Here is a 12,459-nt window from a genome sequence, read left to right on the forward strand (position 1 = left end):
GCACACTAACATCTGTGTTATAGGTGTTCCAGAAGGAGAAGAGCGAGACAAAGGGACAGAGAATCTAGTTGAAGAAATAATAGCTGAAAACTTCCCTAACCTAAGGAAGGAAACAGACATGCAGGTACAGGAAGCACAGAGAGCACCAAAGCAGATAAACCCAAAGAGGACCACACCAAGACACATCATCATTAAAATGTCCAGAATGAAAGATAAAGAGAGAATCCTAAAAGCCACAAGAGAAAAACAACAAGTTACATACAAAGGAAACCCCATGAGGCTATCAGCTGTCTTCTCAGCAGAAAACTTACAGGCTAGAAGAGAGTGGCACAATATACATAAAGTGCTAAAAGGAATAGACCTACAGCCAAGAATATTATACCTAGCAAGGTTATCATTCAAAATGGAAGGAGAGAGAAAAAGTTTCTCAGACAAGCAAAAATTAAAGGAATTTGTTACCAAGAAACCAGTTCTACAAGAAATGCTAAAGCGACGTATCTAAGGCGGAAAGAGAAGACCACAAATAGGAAAAATTTTCTGTTTCCATGATAAGAGGGTAACGGATTCACAAGCACAAAAAAAAGGTTACATATGCTATCAAAAACATAAAATATGAGAGGAGGGGCGTTAAAGAGTAGAGCTGTCAGATAGAGGTCGAACTAAAGAGACCATCAACTTAATATAGATTGCTATATACGTAGGTTACTGTATATGAATGCCATGGTAATCACAAACCAGAAACCTATAATAAATACACAAAAAACTAAGAGAAAGGAACCCACACATAATACTAAAGAAACCCATCAAACCACAAGGGAAGAGAGCAAGCAAAGAAGAAACAAACAGAGGAACTACTAAAACACTGAGAAAAAAAGTTAAAAAATGGCAGTAAGTACATACTTATCAATAGCTACTTTAAACATCAATGGACTAAATGCTCCAATTAAAAGGCATAGGGTGGCTGATTGGATAAAAAACAAGACCCATATATATGCTGCATACAAGATTCACACTTCAGACCTAAAGACACTCATAAACTGAAAGTGAAGGGATAGAAAAAGATACTCCATGTAAATGGCAACGAAAATAAAGCTGGGGTAGCAATACTTATATCAGACAAATAGACTTTAAAACAAAAACAGTAACAAGAGACAAAGAAGGGCACTACATAATCAAGGGATCCATCCCAAGTGATCAAGTGAACAATCCAAAAAGAGGATATAACACTTGTAAATATCTATACATCCAATGTAGGAGCAACTAAATATATAAAGCAATTCTTAACAGACATAAAAGGAGAAATAGACAGTAACACAGTAATAGTAGGGCACTCTAACACTCCACTTACATCAATGGATAGATCATCCAAACAGAAGATCAATAAGGAAACATTGGCCTTAAATGACACACTAGAACACATGGACGTAGTAGATATATACAGAAGGTTCTATCCAAAAACCAAAGAATACACATTCTTTTCAAATGCACATGGAACATTGTCCAGGATTGATCACATATTAGGCCAGAAAACAAGTCTCCACAAATTTGGGAAGATGGAAATAAAACCAAGCATCTTTTCTGACAACAGCAGTATGAAACTAGAAATCAACTATAGGAAGAAAAACAGAAAAGCCACAAATATGTGGAGATTAAACAAAAGGCTACTGAACAATGATTGGGTAAATGAAGAAATCAAAGGAGAAATAAAAAATACCTGGAGACAAATGAAAATGAAAATACAATGTGCCAGAATTTATGGGATACAGCAAAAGCAGTTCTAAGAGGGAAGTTTATAGCAATGCAGGCCTTTCTCAGCAAACAGGAAATATCTCAATTGAACAATAGAACAGCACACCTAAAGGAACTGGAAAAAGAAGAACAAACAAAGCCCCAAATCAGTAGAAGAAGGGAAATAATAAAAATCAGAGCAAAAATAAGTGAAATAGAGACTACAATAACAATAGAAAAAATTAGTAAAACCAAGAGTTGGTTCTTTGAAAAGGTGAATAAAATAGACAAACCTTTAGCTATACTCACCAAGAAAAAAAGAGAGAAGGCTCAAATAAGTAAAATCAGAAATGAAATAGGAGAAATTACAACGGACACCTCAGAAACACAAAAGATTATAAGAGAATGCTATGAAAAGCTATATGCAAACAAATTGGGTAATCTAGAAGAAATGGACAAATTCTTGGAATCATACAACCTTCTGAAACTGAATCAAGAAGAAGTAGAGAATTTGAATGGATTAATCACCAGTGAGGAGATCAAAACTGTAATCAAAAACCTCCCCAAAAATAAAAGTTCAGGAACAGACGGCTTCCCTGGTGAATTCTACCAAACATACAAAGAAGACTTAATACCTATCCTTCTCAAAGTCTTCCAAAAATTGAAGAGAAGGGGAAACTTCTTAACTCATTCTACGAAGTCAACATTACCCTGATACCAAAACCAGACAAGGACAACACAAAAAGAGAAAATTATAGGCCAATATCACTGATGAACATCGATGCAAAAATCCTCAACAAAATACTAGCAAATCACATACAACAATACATTAAAAGATTATTCACCATGATGAGGTGGGATTTATTCCAGGGTTGCCGGGTTGGTTCAACATTCACAAATCAATCAATGTGATACACCACATTAATTAAATGAAGAATAAAAATCCCATGATCATCTCAGTAGATGCAGAGAAAGCATTTGACAAGATACAGCATCCATTTATGATAAAAACTCTGAATCAAATGGGTATAGAAGGAAAGTACCTCAACAGAATAAAGGCCATATATGACAAACCCACAGCTAATATCATCCTCAATGGTGAAAAACTGAAAGCTATCCCTCTAAGAACAGGAACCAGACAAGGATGCCCACTCTCACCACTCCTATTTAACATATTATTGGAAGTCCAAGCCAGAGCAATCAGGGAAGAAAAAGAAATAATAAAAGGGATCCAAATTGGAAAGGAAAAAGTGAAACTGTCACTATTTGCAGATGACATGATTTTATATATAGAAAACCCTAAAGAATCCTCCAAAAAACTTTTAGAAACAATAAATGAATATGGTCAAGTTGCAGGATACAAAATCAACATACAAAAATCAATGGCATTTCTATACACAAATAATGAAGCAGCAGAAAGAGAAATTAAGAATACAATCCCATTTATAATTGCAACAAAAGGAATAAAATACCTAGGAATAAACTTAACCAAAGAGGTGAAAGATCTGTACACTGAAAACTATAAAACATTGCTGAAAGAAATTGAAGAAGACACAAAGAAGTGGAAAGATATTCTGTGCTCTTGGATTGGAAGAATTAACATAGTTAAGATGTCCATGCTTCCTAAAGCAATCTACAGATTCAACGCATCCCTATCAAAGTTCCAACAACATTTTTCACAGAAATAGAACAAAGAATCCTAAAATTTATATGGAACAACAAAAGACCCTGAATAGCCAAAGGAATCCTGAGAAAAAAGAACAAAGCTGGAGGTATCACACTCCCTGACTTCAAAATATATTACAAAGCTATAGTAACCAAAACAGCATGGTACTGGCACAAAAGCAGACACACAGATCAATGGAACAGAATAGAGAGCCCAGAAATAAACCCACACATCTGTGGACAGCTAATTTTTGACAAAGGTGCCAAGAACATACAATGGAGAAAGGAAAGTCTCTTCAACAAATGGTGTTGGGAAAACTGGGCAGTCATATGCAAAAGGATGAAAGTAGACCATTATCTCACACCATACATAAAAATTAACTCAAAATGGATTAAAGACTGGAATGTAAGACCTGAACCCATGAAACATCTAGAAGAAAACATAGGCAGTATGCTCTTCAACATCAGTGTTAGCAACATATTTTCAATCACCATGTCTGACTGGGCAATAGAAACAATAGAAAAAATAAACAAATGGGACTACATCAAACTAAAAAGCTCTGCACAGCAAAGGAAACCATCAACAAAATGAAAAGACAACCTAACAACTGGGAGAAGATGTTTGCAAACCATACATCTGATAAGGGGTTAATCTCCAAAATATATAGAGAACTCATGCATCTCAACAACAAAAATACTAACAACCCAATTAAAAAATGAGCAAAAGACTTGAACAGACATTCCTCCAAAGAAGATATACAGATGGCCAACAGGCACATGAAAAGATGTTCAACATCATTAACTATCAGGGAAATGCAAATCAAAACTACAATGAGATATCACCTCACGCCCGTCAGAATGGCTATAATTAACAAGACAGGAAACAACAAGTGTTGGAGAGGATGTGGAGAGAAGGGAACTCGCGTACACTTCTGGTGGGAGTGCAAACTGGTGCAGCCACTATGGAAAACAGTATGGAGATTCCTCAAAAAATTAAGGATAGAACTACCATACAATCCAGCTATTCCACTGCTGGGTATTTATCCAAAGAACTTGAAAACACCAATTTGTAAAGGTACATGCACCCCTGTGTTCATTGCAGCGTTATTCACAATAGCCAGGATTTGGAAGCAACCTAGGTGCCCATCAAGGGACGAATGGATGAAGAAGTTGTGGTATATATACGCAATGGAATACTACTCAGCGGTAAGAAATGATGAAATCCAGCACGCAATGGAATACTACTCAGCCGTAAGAAATTATGAAATCCAGCCATTTGTGACTACATGGATGGACATTGAGGGTATTATGCTAAGCGAAATAAGTCAGAGGGAGAAGATCAACTACCGTATGATCTCACTCATAAGTAGAAGATAAAAACAACAAACAAATGCACAGAGACAGAGATTGGATTGGTGGTTACCAGAGGGTAGGAGGGGAGGGAGGAGGGCAAAAGGGATGATTAGGCACATGTGTGTGTTGATGGATTGTAATTAGTATTTGAGTGGTGAAGATGGTGTCATCTATGCAGACACCTGAAATTTATACAATGTTATAAACCAATGTTACCACAATAAAACAATAAATTAATTTAAAAAAAACGAAACTCTGTATCAGCATAATGTGGATGTTGTCTCTTCTCAGAGACCTTGAATCATGCGCTAGGTTCTTCCCTGGGTGGCGGTTCCCTGTCTTTTATCCTTGGCCCAACTGTTGTTGTATTCTTTCCTATAGCACAGCCTGAGCACCCAGTGAACAGTGAAACAGATGGTGTAAGTATGCCAACTTTGCACTTCTTTATGAAGATTGGTGTAAATATTCCAAGTACTTTGAATATTCATATAAATTTTAAAATCAGCCTGTCACTTTCCACAAACACACACACAAAATCTTACCATAATTTTGATTGAGTTTGCATTGAATCTACAAGTCAATAGGGAAGAATCAACATCTTAAAAATATTATGGGGCCGGCCCGGTGGCTTAGCGGTTAAGTGCGCGCGCTCCGCTGCTGGCGGCCCGGGTTTGGATCCCGGGCGCGCACCGACACACTGCTTCTCTGGCCATGCTGAGGCCGCGTCCCACATACAGCAACTAGAAGGATGTGCAGCTATGACATACAACTATCTACTGGGGCTTTGGGGAAAAAATAAATAAAAAAAAAAAAAAAAAAAATTATGTCTTTTTATCTATGAACGTATATGTATATAAGCATTTATTTAAATCATTAAAAAATATCTCAGCAATGTTTTAGTGTTTTCAAGAGAAAGGTCTTCTATAAATTTCATTACATAACTATGGTTTGTTTATATTGTGTATGAAATTGTGCATTTAAGTTATTTTCTGTTTGACTAGTATAAAAATACAATTCATTTTCATAAATGAACATGGTGCCATGCCATGTAAGTAAAAAATACTTTTTACCTCAGGTAAGTGTATTTGATGGAGCTCTCAGGATTTTCTATGAAAATAATTATGTCATCTGTAAATCAAGACAGTTTTTCTTTATTATACTTTTTCCTTAAAAACCTTTATACTTTTAATTTATGTGTTGTGTGTGTGTGTATGTGTGTAATGCAAATAATAAGCAAAAGAGGGTAGAAATAACTATATTAATATAAAAAACAGACTTCAAAGCATAGAATATTCTTACATAAAGAGAGAGATTTTCTAATAATAAAATGAGCCATTTATCAAAAAGAATTAACAATCATAAATGTTTATACACTTAATAACAGAGCCTCAAAATGCAGGAAACATATAGACAAATTCAAAGAGAGAAATAGACAATTACAAAAGTAGAATTGGAGATGGTAGCACTTCTCACTCAATTTTTCGTGGAAGAACTAGAGAAAAAAAGTATTAAAAATATAGATATTATAAACTCCTTTATCATCCACTATGACAATTGATAATTACAGAACAATAGAACCTAACAAATGCAGAAAAAGTCAATGCACATGGTAAATACTCAAACAGAGACCACATGAAAGGTCCAAGAGCAAGTGTAAATAATTTTTAAAATATTAAAATCATACATAGTATAATTATTGATAATGATTAAATTAAATTTTAAGTAAGTAATAATAAGATATTATGAGACCCAAAATGCATAGATTAAAGATCTTCTAAGTAATCCAAAGGAAGAATCACAAAGAAAATTAGTAATATTTCAAACTAAAAGATGGTGGAAAATATTAACAGACAAAATTTATTCTTTCAAAAAGCAGGAAAATTGGTAAATCCTTAGATCAATCAAGAAAAAACTGAGTGAACACAAAATTGTCAATATCAAGAGTAGATGAAGGATTATCACAATAGATCCTATGGACATTTAAAGGTTAATAAGAAAATATTATTAAAAACTTTATGACAGCCCATGAAAACTTAGGTGAAATAAAGAAATTTCTTGAAAAATACACATTGCCAGACTTTCAAAAGATGAAACACAAAATACAAGTAGTCATATTGGATTGATTGTCAAAAAGCTTTCTACAAATAAACCTCAGCTTCAGACGGTTTCACTGGTGAATTCTGTAAAAACTTTTCAAGAAAAAATATGGAATCTAACAGCAACTAATTTAGGAAATAGAGATGGAAACTATAAGAAAGGTTAAAAACGCAGAAAAAAAAAATAGCAACACAAATGAATGCTTTAAATGAGCTCATCATTAGACTCACCACAATGAGAAAAGAATAAATGAACTTGAAGATAGGGCAATAGAAACTTCCCTAACTGAAGCAAAAAAAAAAAAAAAAAAGGAAAAAAGAAAGATGAAAAAACATAACAGAATATGTAGGAACTATGAGACAATATTAAAAAATGAATGAAAAAAAGATGAAAAGGTAACAGAACATGCAGCAACTGTAAGACAATATAAAAAAGTGCATAATTGAAATATTAGGGAAAAGAAAAAGAGAAGTAATAATGTACAAGAACTCCTCAAAATTAATAACAGACACTAATCACAGACCTGGAAACTCAGAAAACACCAAGCAGGATAAATACACACACACACACATGCACATACACACACACACCCCCCACATACACACACATACAAACCAGTTAGGAATATTATATTCAAATTGCAGGAAAGCAAAGACAAATAGAAAATATCAAAGAAAGTTGGTGAACAAGGGCACCTTACAGAGAAAGTAGGTTAAGTACAGCCAACTTCTCTCCTAAAATAATACAAACAAGAATATAGTGAAGTCAAATTTTTAATAAATTAAAAGAAAAAAATACATAGAATTTTTTTGTATTTAAAAATACATAGAATTTTACATTCAGCAGAATTATCCTTCAAAGATGAAGGAGAAGTAGCCTTCATCTAGACATACAGATGGCAAATAAGCACATAAAGAGATGTTCCATATTTTATTATGAAAATGAAAATTAAAACAATAGTGAGATACTACTACACACCTATTAGAATGACCCAAATCCAAAACACTAACAATGTCAAACGCTAGTGAGCATGTGGAGCAACAGGAACTCGCATGCAGTGCCAATGGGAATGTAAAATGATACAGCCACTTTGGAAGACAGTTCTTACCAAACTAAACATACTTTCACCAAACAATCCAGCAATCATGCTCCTTGATATTTACCCAAAATAGCTGAAAACTTATGTCCACACAAAATCTGCATGTGGATGTTTATAGCAGCTTTATTCATAATTGCCAAAACTTGGAAGCAACCAAGATGTCCTTCAGTAGGTGAATGGATAAATAAACTGTGATACATCCAGAAAATGGAATGCTATTCTGTGCTAAAATGAAATGAGCTATCAAGCCATGAAAAGACATGGATAAATCTTGAATGTATATTAATAAGTGAAAGAAGCCAATCGAAAAGGCTACACACTGTATTATTCCAACTACATGACATTCTGGAAAATACGAAACTATAGAGACAGTAAAAATATTAGTGGTTGCCAGGGATTGGAGGCAGGGAGAGATGAATTGGCAGAGCGCAGAGGATTTTTAGCACAGGGAAACTATTGTGTATGTTACCATAATAGTAGATACATGTCATTATACATCTTTCAAAACCCATAGAATGTACAACACTGCGAGTGGAACCTAATCTCAATTATGGACTTTGCATAATAATACTGTGTCAATGTAGGTTCATCAATTGTAACAAATGTACCACTCTGTTGGAGGATGTTAATAATGAGGGAGGCTATGTATGTGTAGAGATAGGGGTATAGAGGATATCTCTGTACCTTCCTCTTAATTTTTCTGTGAACCTAAAATTTCTCGTTTAAAAAAAGTCTATTAATTTTTTTAAAATACCATTTACAAAACACCAATAAAAAAAAGAAATACTAAGGCATAAATCTAACAAAATATGTATAGGAATTATATGCAGAAAACTACTAAAAGTTGATGACAGAAATCAAAAAAGATGTAAATACATGGAGATATATTCCATATTCATGAATAAAAAGACTCAATATTGTTAAGATATCAGTTCTTCCTAATGTGATCTACAGATTCAGTGCCGTTCCCGTTAAAATCACAGCAAAGTTTTAGAGATATCAACAAACTGAGTATAATATACAGAAAACAAAGGACATAAAATAGCCAACATAATTCTGAAAAAGAAGAATAAAAATGCGAGACTCATATCATCTGATTTTAAGAATTACTATTAAGCAACCCTAATCAAGACAGTGATCCTGGCAAAAGAATAGACTCATTGAATGATGGAACATAATACAGAGTCTAGAAGTAGACCCACACAAGTATTGTTAACTAAGTTTGGCAAAGCTGCAAAGACAATTTGACAAAGAAAAATGATGCTGGATCAATTGGACACCTGTATACAAAAAAAGACAATAATAATCTAGACAAAGACTTCACAGCTTACACCAAATTTGTTTCAAAATGAGACTTAGGCCTATATGTAAGATGCAAAACTGAACAACTTCTAGGAGAAAATCTGTCTGATTTTCATGGGTTTGGTGATAAATCTTTGGATATAACACAAAAACACAATCCTTGAATGAAAAATATTTAAATTAATAACTTTTACTCTAAGGAAAACAATGTTAACAGAATGAAAACACAAGTGTAAGACTGGGAAAAAACACTTTTGTTATCATATACCTGATAAAAGACATGTTGAATATATACAAAGAACTCTTATAACTTGACAACAGGAAAACAAACAACTGAATTAAAAATGGGCTTAAGATCTGAGCAGACACCTCACCAAAGAAGATCTACAGATTGCAAATAAAAGTATAAAATGATGCACACATCAGTTTATTGGGGATATGCAAATTAAATATACTTTATTAAATATAGTTTTACCACATGATCCAGCAGTCATGCTTCTAGATATTTAGGAAACTGATTTGAAAACATATGTCCACGCAAACTGCATGTGAATGTTTATAGCAGCTTTACTCATAATCATCAAAACCTGGAAGTAACAAAGGTGTCTTTCAATAGATGCATAGTTAAAAAATTGTAGTACATATATACATTGTAATACTTTTCAGTAACAAAAAGAATAAACTATCAATCCATGCAACAACATGATGCAACTTAAATTCATAACACTGAGAGAAGGCAGTCTGAAAAGGCAACACACTGTATGATATTTATCTAGTCTAGTTTATACGATATTCTGGAAAAGTCAAAACTATAGAAATGGAAAACAGAGTAGTGGTTTAAAAACCACTGGGGTTTGGATTGGGTGAGAGGGATAAAAACATGTTTCCATGAGCAAAGCGCAGAAGCATTACTGGCTCAAGAAGCCTAAGTATAATCTCTAACATAGCACTGGATGATCAATAAGCTAATCTTATCCAGGGGGAATTCTTAGAAAACCAGACTTAAAATAAAATCACACTCATCCATAGTGAGTATGGCAATGGCTTCACCATCTGAGGAGCAACTAGAGGAGGAACTTTAGTGCTATGAGTCCCTGGATGAATGCAGGATGAAATTACAAATTCCCTGAACTGTGAAAGCAATCTCCAAACCACACACACACACACACCCCAATAGTGAGAGTGAAAGTCTAACTGAATCAGGGATCTTGGAACAAATTATTTTAAATAAGTGGCTTATGCTGACCAAGAGTAGATCATTAGGTAGTCAAGCTAAAAGATACAAAAGAGACATGTCAGCAAAGACATAGAGGCTGCAGAATGTGAGGCAAATAAACTACATATAATTATTACAGCCAAGACTCTAACTTAATAAAAGCATGACTAAACAAATAACAAATCTGGGAGTAGGGATCAGTTATGGATTTGCTATAATATATTATCTAAAATATCCAGTTTTCAACAAAAAATTAAACACACACGAAGAAATAATAACATGAAACCCATACAGGGGGTGAAAAAGCAGGCAATCAAAACTATCTTTGAAAGGGCTTAGATGCTAAAATTAGCAGAGGAAGAATTCAAAACAGCTATAATAAATCGGGTCTAAGAACAAAATGAAACTATTTTTATGAATAGAGGAAAATGTAATAACAATAACTTACCAAATAGAGAATATCAATAAAAGATAGATATTATCAAAAAGAACCAAATGTTAATTCTGGAGTTAAAAAATGACAATAAGCCAAATGAAAACTCCCTAAAAGAGCTCAACAGTGGATTTGAGTTGGCATAAAAAAAATTCAGTGAGCTTGAAGATAGATCAATAGAGAGTATGCCATCTGAACAAAAGAATTAAAAATAAAAAAAAATCAATAATGCCACTAAAAAATGTGGGACACCATTAAATCCACTAACATACCCACAATGAGAATTTCAGAAGCAGAAAAGTGAAAGCAAGGGACGAAAAAGATATTCAAAGAAATAATGACTGAAAACTCTCCAAATTTGATGAAAAACAACCCACACATACAAGAAATTCAGGGAACTCCAAGTGAGGTAAACACAAAGAGACCCATATGCAGACACATCATAGTAAAAATTATGAAAGCCAAAGATATAGAGAAAAACATGAAAGCAGCAAGAGAAAAATGATGTATCACATACAAGGAAACCACAATAAGTTTGGCAGCTGACTTCTCATCAGAAACAATGAAGTCCAGAAGGCAGTGAGATGGCATATTCAAAGTGCAAATCAAACAGGAATCCTATATCCAGCAAAGATAACTTTCAAAAACAAAGGATAAATAATTATGTGCTAGATTAAAAAAAAAAAAAAAGAAAACCCAAAAAACTGAGAGAACTTGTTGCCAGGAGACCTGACTTACAAGAAATACCAAAGAAAATTCTTCAAATTGAAAGGAAATGACACCAGACAACAATTCATGTCCACATAAAAAACAAAGAACATCAATAAAGGTGAATATTTAGATAATGATAAAAAGACAGTATAACTACATATTTATTCTCCTTTCTTCTCTGATTTAAAAAGTGTTTGCATAAAACATTAGCAATTAAGTTTTATTGTTGGGCCTATAACATACAGAAATTTGATGTATTTGACAATAACAACACAAAGAAGGAGATTGGAGATGAAGCTGTATTAGAGTAAGGATTGACATCAGATCAAATACATGGAAAGAAATGGAGAAAGCCAGAAATGGGAGTAATGTTTACCAATGGCCTCTGACATGTAACATTTCTGTGGCCAGCAAACTAAAACTTAAGATATGAGAAGATTTATTAAGGATTGTGTTTAGTTTCTGGACTCATAAATTTTTTCTCTTCTGTGTTAGGGTAAATCTGAACTTGTTTGCTTTTCTTCCTCAGGATGTTTCATTCACTTTTAGGAAAGGAAAATGAACAAACATAACAATAAAACAAAGAAAGGAATCAACTAAAACAGTAGCTGTTAACTCTGTCTTTCACTTTTGTCTATAGGGTGTGGGCAGTGGTCAACACTACCTCCATTGCCTTTTCCTGGTGGTTGGGGCGGGGGGTGGGGCGGTGGTCCTTGACATTGTAACGGCATTGATGTTTATTCTTGTAGATCCCTCTCACATTATAGGTCTGAGGCAAACAATCACTTTTCAAAAAAGACATATAGACATACTTCCTATGGATGCAGAAATGTTCTGGACCACACTCTGTGCCAT

At 33.9% G+C, this 12,459-nt stretch overlaps 1 protein-coding gene across 1 annotated transcript in view; it reads right to left on the bottom strand.

Annotated features, from left to right (window-relative positions):
* Positions 1-12,335, bottom strand: part of LOC147915778 (disintegrin and metalloproteinase domain-containing protein 21-like) — a 72,220-nt gene extending 59,885 nt beyond the window's left edge. Inside the window, 1 exon segment of the mRNA XM_087437254.1 lies at positions 12,269-12,335. Within this exon segment, the coding sequence (XP_087293380.1) occupies positions 12,269-12,335 (67 nt within the window).
* Positions 12,336-12,459: the final 124 nt, after the last annotated feature.

Source organism: Ceratotherium simum, chromosome 12, assembly GCF_057802395.1.
Source record: "Ceratotherium simum simum isolate JZ-2026a chromosome 12, ASM5780239v1, whole genome shotgun sequence".
Taxonomy (NCBI): domain Eukaryota; kingdom Metazoa; phylum Chordata; class Mammalia; order Perissodactyla; family Rhinocerotidae; genus Ceratotherium; species Ceratotherium simum.